This window comes from Suillus plorans, assembly GCF_016647745.1.
Source record: "Suillus plorans strain S12 chromosome Unknown HD556scaffold_17, whole genome shotgun sequence".
Classification (NCBI taxonomy): Eukaryota; Fungi; Basidiomycota; class Agaricomycetes; order Boletales; family Suillaceae; genus Suillus; species Suillus plorans.
In genome coordinates, this window is record NW_024537401.1 from 185,160 (window position 1) to 195,536 (window position 10,377).

The following is a 10,377-nucleotide window of genomic DNA, read 5'->3' on the forward strand; positions in this document are numbered from 1 at the left end:
GCTCCTACCTTCAAAACTATACAAATGGCATCACTAGTGACCCAGCATAGCTTGACCCTCACACAGGAGTGCGTGCCTGCGATAGAGTGGGGGTTTTGTTTCGTGCATGGTCGAGTCAGGAGGGGGATCGCTGTTTACCGAGTACTTTGCAGTCATTCATGCTGTGTTCACTCACAGCTTCAGCACGGGCTTAGGTGCGCAAATCGCTCAAGTCTCTTTTTCTTACTGCACACTTTCTTCATTTCTATTTATGTGTAGCCTTGGCATCTCACAGTTTATAGTCCCAGCAGAATTAGATCAGATTCGAACACAATCAAAAAGTATGATTTGACATGAATATGAATGACACGCATCAAAATCAACGAAATACCGAGGGAACATAAATACTGGCACTATTTCAATGTCATCTCCAGCTTCACATGCAGGGTGCCATTGCAGTCTGTATATATAGTATTTCTGCACATTGTGTCGTCAGTCCAATTGCTTTAAATTGAAGAACAGCCACAAAGCATGTCCCCGTTCTGTGGCATGGATATACAGGAGAAGACTTACTCGTACATCGGCCAATGTTCCAGGGTCCATGTGAGGAACCTGCGTAACCGATGGGGGATTGAGGTGTGAAATCATCAGGATGATTTGGCTTCTAACGAATCAAGAAAGCTCACCAGCAAGACGCCATGACCAAAGACCCGCTGGTACGCCCTACTTGCAGATCCTGAGGTGGGATTTCACATCCAGGTTTCCCCGAGTGAGCCTCGATGACCAGGACAGTATCTAGATGCGTTGGCAAGCTTTCATCAGAAAGACTCAAGTTAACGCGGCAAAGCCAGTAGGGTGCCACTGGTGACATTCGGAGCAACCAAATACGCCCTACAAGGATTGAAATATCAGCGTGAGGAACACAGAGAGTCGAGACATGGACCGTACCCGCCGCAACAAATTCTGTGCCAAATTGTCGTTGGGTGAGCAGTCGCTTCTGAAACATTCCAATGCGGAAACAAACGTTAAATTGGATCTTGCGCATGCCGTCCCCTGTATCATGGATCTGGACCTCGTCCGGTGGACAACCCAAAAATTTTCTGAAAGACTCGTCCTCGGCTGATCAGTGCACAAAAATTGACCAGTTGATTAGTACTCTCAGGTGACCAGTCATATGCACTTACAACTGATAACGCGTGCTAATTTCAACTGCACAAACAATGCGTGGTCACCGGTCAACATACAAGCGAGACGCAAGTCGGAGGAGCAAACAGACGAGAATTGAGCGATGAATGAAACAAATGCCGAGAAGGCTTCTCGTCGGTGATTCACAATCGCTCAATACATTGCCGTGTGACCTTCGATATTGAGTTTTTGCAGGAGTTTGGAGAATTCTGCAGGTGAGATAGCAGCAGCACATGTATTGACGGTTGGAACGATAGAGGAAGATGAAAAATCGGGAGCGGAAACGATGTCACGGATGCGAGATAAAATGATTGCTCGTTTCTCCCTCTTCTGCATGAAGGAGAATATCGATGGTTTGCCAGTACATTGGATGGAATCTGCTGATGGCGATTCAAATTCGTACCGGGGAGGTAAGGTAGCAACTGACTTGGTAGCCATTATGGAGGGAAAGTGATGCAAAGGAACAAGAAAATAGGGGCTTGTCGAGTAAGGGGCGGTGGCGATGCTGTCTGTGACTAGTGAGCAACCTTTCACTAAACAGCCACTTAAGAAAGCGATTGATATATATGGATGATCGATGATCGGCGTCTCACGAGAAAGTTCAAGTACTCGGCCTGGTGCAACCAAATATAATTCCCGCAGTTGAGTACGGACTGATGAGGCCAACCGTGACAGTTCATTAGACCAGAACATCAAAAACCAAACTAGTCGCAAAACTACCTTTAGTTTGTCGCCATCAATTCTGACGATTACCACTTTGTGACCATAAACCAAGGGGGACAATCTCCTACAAGCACTTCGACAGCAGGTGCCACGTGCTTTTGGGTTTCCAGCTCCACAAGTAGATGGGTGGAGTGAACTTTGTTCATAGACATGACTGTGGCCGTGGGGCTACGTTACCATGGATCCTACTTCAAAATAAAGTTGTGATATGTAAAGCGGTGGTATTTCTGCTGGCAGCAGGTAAGAGTCGCTACTAGTAGCTCAGTTTCTGTGGCACGTAATGACTGGAAGGGTCAGGTTCTGCTTAGACCATGATGCCAAACAGAATGCTGGCTAGGATAACTACATAAGCGTTATGTTTCGCGAGTATAAGAGCAAGTCATCTTCCTACCGTCCACCTCGCACGAACAATGCGCTTCTCCTTCCTCACCGTCGCTGCGCTGGCGATATCTATAATCTCTGCCAGTGCGTGCCAGAAAGACGGCGGCAGTTGTACCTTTGACCGTGACTGCTGCAGAAAAAATAGTACCTGCGTTTTCCTTGTCAGTAGTAATAGTAGTTCAAGTTTTTACCTGATGACTCACCCTTTGCACCTTGTAATAGGATCCGGGTAGTCCTAAAATCTGCCATAATCCTAGTGAGGGGCCCCTTGCAGGCAGGAACATACCATCCGTGTGTTGTGTTTCAGCTTTCCCATTGGTGCTGTTGTTGATCGAATAATATGCAGTTCGCTGCTGATTGAAAAACAGATAAATGCAATATTTGCAGCAAAGTGAATGAAGTATATATGCGCACTTTTTAGTCTTGGTGTAAAGAGCACTCGAGTTTAATCCAAAGTGGTTTGACCACATGTTACACCATCTTTGATCAGCTACGGCTAGAATAAGGACGATCAACGGTTACAAAACCATATTGTCACACGGAGCAACTGAGGAAAAATATAGTGTAAATATAAGGCTCAATTGTCTGCTTTTGTAGTGGAATGACATGAGCGTGCCAATAAAACGCAACGACCGAAGGGTCACCCCCACGGTGCCCGTCTCCATGTCCCAGACTTTAAGTAACCCACCCGGTGAATAGGTGACGAGCTGCTGTCCACCGGGCAGGCGTAGGATGCCGGTGATGGGGGTGGCTTGCTTCACTTCGATTTTTCGGTAAGGCATTGTCCCCGAATTCTCGTGCTTCGCAGGAGCTGGATACATTATTTTGGTTTCAGGATTCACTTGCTCAATAGGTACGTCATAATTTCAGCTCTTGCCATATGAATCAATCACTTACTCTGAATCTAGATGTACTTGACTTGTGCACGGAAAGATGAATACGGAACGAAATCTGCGACGGCCCCTGCGCCTCTAATGGTGACTGTCTGCGTTCTGAATAGGTATGCAGCAAACCCAGCCCACGAAGCGAACGCGCCATCCAGCACTGGTGATACGCGGACGTGAAATTGTTTCCCCTGCCCCAGCAGTACCAGGGACGGCAGAAAGTGTCGAGGTAGTAGTTAAAGGTGGTAGCTGTGATGATGGAGATGTGATTTGTGCTGCTCCGCTAGGCTTTTGCACAGTACAAGCATTGGAAGGTCGAGATGAGCTGGGAGCTGACTTCTTCTTTCTTGCGTGATAATTCCTCTGCGCAAAGAGGACTCAACGATGAAGAAGAACTGTGAATGAGAAAAAAAACGCACAGGCTTGCCCGCTGTGTAAGGGACCTCACACTCTCGCAACTGAACGTCCGATCCATCTCGTCTGCGGAATATACCAGACACTCGGTTTCGATTCCAGCTGAGAGATCGGGGGCGGGATTGGGTGTCTGATTCAGTTGCCCCATGTGGCTTGAAGAGACGCCAGAAGGTGGAAAATCGACTGAGGATGCTTTGACTTGGTGCTAGAGTGGGACGGTTGTGTAGCCCATGGGATTGGGATAGACTAGTCCGCAACTGCCAACATATTTATCAAAGAATTCAATCACGGATGGAGATCACGTACATTAGCCTCTCGCAGTGTATCATCAAAAAAACCTGGGGGTATTCGAGCAGCACCGTTCATCTTTGGAGCTGGTTGTAGTGTAGCATCAGCCTGGGAGCAGTTCCGTTGTTAGTGTCATTGAAAATGAAATGTATATAAGCTTACAATTTTGTTGACGATAGCGGTGAGGTCCCATGTGTATATGTGACCGTCGGAGCAGCTAGTGATGAGCAACTTTCCATCTGAAGAAAAGGTCGCAGAGTTCACATAGTCTTCATGGTGAAGTAGTGTTCCAATGGGTTGATCGGTTTTGAGGTTCCATAGTTGCACTGTCTTGTCCAAGGGTGCTCCGCTTGCGCATGCAAGGATGTAGCCGCCGTGCTCATTGGGAAATAGTGAAACGGTATTGATGAAGTTTTTGCGCACATTAACTGGAAGAATCGTCCATGTCGCTGTGTTGAATTTAATGGCATTAAACAATCCCCCGGCGATAAGCGTTTTTCCATCCGAGGTCCATGCCAGGCACGTGATTCCGGATCCAGCGTTGAGTGTTTTGAGCAAATCGCCGGTGTTGGCATCCCAGATTTTCAGTACTGCGTACCCGCCTATGGCAATCATATTGGCCTCAGGTGAGTAGCAAACCGCATTCATGCCTTGCATTGCCTTGATTGGTCCGAGGATAGTTTTTCCGCTCTCGACATCCCATACTCTGAATGTCTCATCCCAGGACCCGCTCACCACTCGCCCTCCGCCTGAACTCCAGCACACAGAACACACTCTGTTTGTATGCCCCATTAATTTTTTGATGACCTTGCCCGTGTCGACGTTCCGCAATCTCACTGTGCCATCGCTACTCCCAGTTGCTACTGTCTTGCCGTCCGGCGACAATGCTATGGCGTGCACTCCTTTTTGTTTGTCCTCCCATTCCTCCCCAAATTGCGTGTTCCTCTCCAAATCCCAGGCTCGAAATGACCCATCCAATGAATAAATGATACTCCGCTGTCTATCGGGTAGGTGTATGATGTAGCGGATGTCGTTCTTTACATCGATCTTTCGGCAAGGCGTTATCTCTAAATTCTCGTGCTTCGTAGAGGCTGGATGCTCCGTCATTAATTGGATTTCGGGATTCACTTGATGCGTGCATGATAATTTCAGCTCTTGCCTTCAATCGCCGTACGAATCTACTAATCACTTACTGAGAATGCAGATGTACTTGACTTGTACACAGAAAGACGAATGCAGACACGAAAGTTGCTACGGAGCGGGCGTTTCAATGGATATTCAAGTCAGGAGGGAGATCGTTGAAGTCTTCTGCAGGTGCGTTTTCCTCGCTTCATCCTCGTGTTTGCTCCACAGCTTCAGCGCAGGCTGTGCAATTTAAGCGCCCAATCACGATATACCTCGGCATCACGGTCCTACTACCCCGCAAACCTGCGTCTTTTCCACTCGCTGGATGCGGTTCTGCAATTTTCGTCTCTATCTTTTCTCTCCACATTCTCTCCAAGAGTCCAAACTGTTCCTCTCTCCGACCTTTGTTCTCAACGTCTTATGTGATCTTTATATTATCCTCGTCTTCCTACTAACTAAATTGCAATCTGGCTATAGTAACGATACAATTTTCGTGGATCAGACTATTCAGCCTTTTCAGTAGTCACTTCACTAATAGTCTGCGTTTTGAATAGGCATGCAGCATATCCACCCCACGAAACGAGCGAGCCATCCAGCACCGATGATATGAGTACGCAAGGGTGTTCCCGATGCCCCAGCAGTGCCAGTGGTGGCGGAAAGCGTCGAGGTGGTGGTAGTTGGAGCTCGCTGTGATGATGATGCGTTAGGTTTTTGCGTGGTATGGATTTTGGGAGGTCGAGACGAGCTGGCAGTCGGCTTCTTTCTAGCGTGATAATTTCTCTGTGCGAAAACGAGTCAGCGACAAAGGAGAATCGTAAAACAGAAAAAAACGCGCAGGCCTTCCCGCTGTGCAAGGGACCTCGACCTCTCGCAGCTCGATGTCCGATCCATCTCGTCTGCGTAGCATACCAGATACATTTCGAGTCCAGCTGCGAGGATGGGACCGAGGTCGAGTATGGTGGCCAGTTTCCCCGTGCGACTTTGTGCGACGCCAGAATGAGTGAAAGCGACTGAGGGTGCGTTGGCATGGTACAGTAGTGGGATGATCATATGGCCCATGGGATTGGGATAGACGAATGCGCAACTGAGAACATATGAGTCAAAACGTTGAATAATAGATGGAGATGACGTACATTAGCCTCTCGCAGTGCATCGTCAAAAAACCCTGGAGGTATTCGAGGAGCACCTTTCATCTTTGGAGCTGGTCGCGGTGTAGTATCGACCTGAGGAAGCTGTTGTCAGCGTCATTTAGAATGAAATGTATGTAACATTACAATATCTGAAAGGCCAGCTTCTTTGACAATAGCAGAAACATCCCAAATATATATCTGACCATCCTGGCAGCTAGTGAAGAGGAAATTTCCATCTGCAGAAAATGACCCATCGTGCATCCAGTGTTCAGAACGTTCATGGTGAAGTGGTGTTCCGATGGGTTGATTGGTTTCGGCATTCCATAGTTGTACTTTCCTGGTCATGCATGATGTGGTTGCAAGGAAGCGTGCATCGGGAGATAGGAAAATGCGATGGATGAAGGAATAGACCAAGATTTCCCGCACATCAAGAACAGTCCAAGTGACTGTGTCGAATTTCATAATCTGGAATCCTGTTGGAACCAGACTCCAGGCGGCAAGTGTTTTTGCATTCGAGGACCATGCCAGGCACCTAAAATCACCCTCAAATATTAATATTTTGAGCAATTTGCCTGTGTTGGCATCCCAGATCTTCAGCCAATCCCCCGCTGTGGCAATCATCTTGCCATCTGGCGAGTAGCAAACCGTGCGCAGGTATCCTCCTGCCTTAATCGGTCCAAGTATAGTTTCTCCGCTCTTTACATCCCACGCTCTGAATATCCCAAGATCTGCGGACCGGCCCCACACTTGCCCTCCATCCGGACTCCAACACACAGAAATTATCTCTGGGTACCAATCCAGCTCCATCAATAATAATGTTCTGGTAATGTTGCCCGTGTCGATGCTCCACAACGTCACTGCGCCATCGCAACTCATGCTTGCTAATGTCTTGCCGTCCGGCGATAATGCTATGGAATAAAATTTGTCCTCCCATTCCGTGTCCTGTATGCCCGTCTCCAAGTCCCAGACTCGAAGTGACCCACCCAATGAACGGGTGATGATCCGCTGTCCATCGGGCAAGTACTGAATGTCCTCGACGATGTCACCATTGTGCTCTACTTTGATCTTTCGGTAAAGCATTGTCCTCGAATTCTCGTGCTTCGCAGGAGCTGGATGCGACATGGTTTTAGTCTCGGGATTCACTTGATGGATACGTCATAATCTCAGCTGTTGCCATCAGATACCATATGAATCAATCACTTACTCCGAGTCTGAGTCTAGATGTACTTGACTTATGCACAGAAAGATGAATCTGGAACGAACGTTGCGGTGGTGTGGGTGTTTCTCTTGATGGAGATTCAAGTCAGAAGGGAGGTCATTTTCTACTGGCGCGTTTGCCTCGTTTTATCCTCGCTCTACAGCATCAACACTGGCTGTGCAGATCAAGCGCCCAACACTGATCAAATACCCACTTCCTTCAAGCATCTGCATTGCCTTCGACATCGCAACCATACTATCCCCACCAGCCTGCATCCTTGTGTTTCTCCACAGGTCCAATGCGTATGGTTCTGCAGTCTCCGCACCTATCCCTTGCGCCACATTTCCGTTGAGAGTCCAACTAGACACATTGTATTTTTCTCACTGGCCTTTGTTCTCGTGTTCAACCTGAGTTTTCACCTTCGTTGCCATACTATTACTGGCTAATCCGCAATCTGGCCATCCTGGTCGCAATTTCCTACTCTTCCAGATCTACCTCTACGTACTCGCATCTGTGCAGTAGCAAACAAACACAATGAATAGTCTTCCTCCATCATCGCCAAGACCTTATCCACTAATCAGACATCTATCGCCTTGTCTGCTGGGATGTTTTCATTGTGCGTTTTGTACAGAATACCTCAAGAGAAACAGCGTGCAACATGAAAGAGGTGATGGAATATGGCGGGAGATGTCGACAAACCACCTTTGGCACTCGACGGAACCTCCTGCAGATATCCGAGTCTGTGAGGTCTGCGCAGACTTGACACTAGCTGATCATTTCTTTTTATCAGAGTCGAAGTACTGTTCGATATCACACGATGGAACTTTGAAGCCGCTCGATGCGCGTCGATATCTCTGCATCCACACGGATTTTGGCCCTGGAAATGTCATCGGATGGTAGCATGCCCCCCCCCCCCCCAGCAGGTCAACATTCGCGATAAGAGTAGGACCTTACCTTTTCTGTAGCGTTACGACCATGACTGAGGCATACGTCAGTATGGAGAACTCCACATTAGCAAGAGTCTTTTAACAGAGTCGTGTTCTACCCCCGCCCCATTCTAGCCATCCTTTGTGCATATCGTCGTCCCAATGTACACCAGGTCAAAGCTGGATTTAGCTTTCCTAATGAACGATTTGACAGGCGATCGCAAATGATCATTGTTATTTGATAAAATTGCTGCAGCTGTGCAATCAAATCGGATTGATGACAATCGCAAAGGTAGCAGTTCATCAGGCCGAAAGCATCAGAAATCAAACTCGTTGCAGAACTGTCTTTAGTTGCCAGAAATTACTGACGAACGCCTTGCAATCTACCTTGTGATCGTCAACCGAGATTTTGTTCTTGACAATCCTAAGAATGGGATCAGACACTATTTGAATTGAAGTATAGTCCGAGGATAAACACTTAAGCTTGAAGTACTGAACAGCGCAGAGAGCAACCTACTTCGACTGCAGGGTCTGGGCTTCCGGTTTTCCAAGCAAATGAGAGAGCGTGCTTCTGTTTTTTTTTCACCTGCACAAGTAAATGAGTGGAGTGGAACTTATTCATCGATGGTATGAGAGTAGCCGTGGGGCTACGTTACCATGGGCCTTACAAGTTGTGCCGTAATATTTCTGCTGGCAATGAGCACAAAGAGTCACTAGCTCTGCTTCTCGCGTCATGACCGGACGCCTAAACCAAGATGCCAGACAGAATGGTGGCTAAAACACGACACATTATTTCTCGCGAGCATAAGAGCAAGTCGTCTGCCTACCGTCCACCTAGTCTTCACCCAAAGAATTTTTTGGAGCACTTCATAGCACCCCGCACAAACAATGCGCTTCTCTTTTCTCACCGTTATTGTTGTGCTGACAACGTCTATGATGTCTGTCGGTGCGTGTCAGCCAGATGGCGAGAGTTGCACCAAGACCTGGGACTGCTGCACGAGTGTCTGTGTTCTCATCGTAAGTACTAATAGTAGTTTGCATTTTCACCTGATGACACACCCTTTGCGCCTTGTAATATCAGCCGACTGGTGCTCACATCTGTTATTATCCTGGCGATGATCCCCACCATGGAGGCCGATAAATTTGCATGTAGCAACACACTGGTGTGTTGTGTGCTTTTCCGTTAGTGCTGTTGTTGATTGAATAATGTGCAGTTCACTGCTGAATGAGAAATAGATAGAGGCAATGCCGCACACTGATGAATGAAGTATTTGCGTACTTTTCAGTCTTGGTGTAAAGAGAACCTAGGCTTGTAATACTGAATGGTTTGACCACATGGTATACCATCTTTGATCCAGTCACGAACACGAAAGGCTAGAACAAGGACGATCAACTGTTACAAAATCATCTTGTTATAAGGCTGGCAATGAGTTTGACGGAGAATGATGGCCGATACAAGTGGAATCGACCTGCCGGCGGTGGACAATTTCATGGAGCATAGTCAGTAAGCAACCTTGACAACTTGAGGCTAGACAGAAATTCATCGAAAGCGATCGATTACTCATCAACAACTTGAAGGTTCAGTCCTTGGTTCTCAGACGTAACTGCCCCCAATGCTGATCGACTTATCGAGGCTTCCGAAGCTGTAGATTTCGACCAAAGTTCGTGTTCAATAACAAGTACGATGCAAGTCCATCATACAACATCCATATCTAAGAGTATACACTAAGCAACACGATGAAATACAATAGCTGCGTCCAGCGTGCGATAAGAGTTATGCAATAAACATACAGAGGATACGCCAAGCGATAACGAGGAGAGGAAATACACTAAAGAGTGAACATTCGATGCAAAAGGAGTGTCGATGATGTGAAGTGATTCGGCCAAATATATGTATACGAGCGGAAGAAACGAGTGTTGTAATCATAAAGTTCATGAAGAATCGGAGAAAATACTAGATGACGGCAATAGGAAGTCAGCAGCAGCAGCGATAGATAAAGGCAAAGAAGGACGTACAGTTGTATGCTGGATTATGTCGCATTACGGGCAGGAACGATATATCCATAGACCAATTTCTTCGGGTCTTGAAGACTAAACTCGCGACGTCCCTTCTTAGCACGGGCCCTGCTATCAAGGAGCGGTCT

At 47.2% G+C, this 10,377-nt stretch overlaps 2 protein-coding genes across 2 annotated transcripts; both read right to left on the reverse strand.

Annotated features, from left to right (window-relative positions):
* Nucleotides 1-548: 548 nt before the first annotated feature.
* On the reverse strand, nucleotides 549-1,602 carry HD556DRAFT_1441141 (uncharacterized protein; the record flags this gene model as incomplete). Its single annotated transcript, XM_041306242.1, has 5 exons — nucleotides 549-591; nucleotides 666-870; nucleotides 928-1,098; nucleotides 1,164-1,292; nucleotides 1,338-1,602. 5 exons carry the CDS (start codon nucleotides 1,600-1,602, stop codon nucleotides 549-551), a joined length of 813 nt encoding a protein of 270 aa, XP_041162238.1.
* A 1,878-nt stretch (nucleotides 1,603-3,480) lies between these two features.
* Nucleotides 3,481-5,176, reverse strand: HD556DRAFT_263098 (WD40-repeat-containing domain protein). The gene is made up of 4 exons (XM_041310062.1): nucleotides 5,048-5,176; nucleotides 4,017-4,981; nucleotides 3,572-3,962; nucleotides 3,481-3,515 (listed from the first exon to the last, which is right to left on the reverse strand). Coding segments are annotated over exons 1-3 (1,077 nt in total). The 5' UTR covers nucleotides 5,049-5,176; the 3' UTR covers nucleotides 3,481-3,515; nucleotides 3,572-3,851.
* Nucleotides 5,177-10,377: the final 5,201 nt, after the last annotated feature.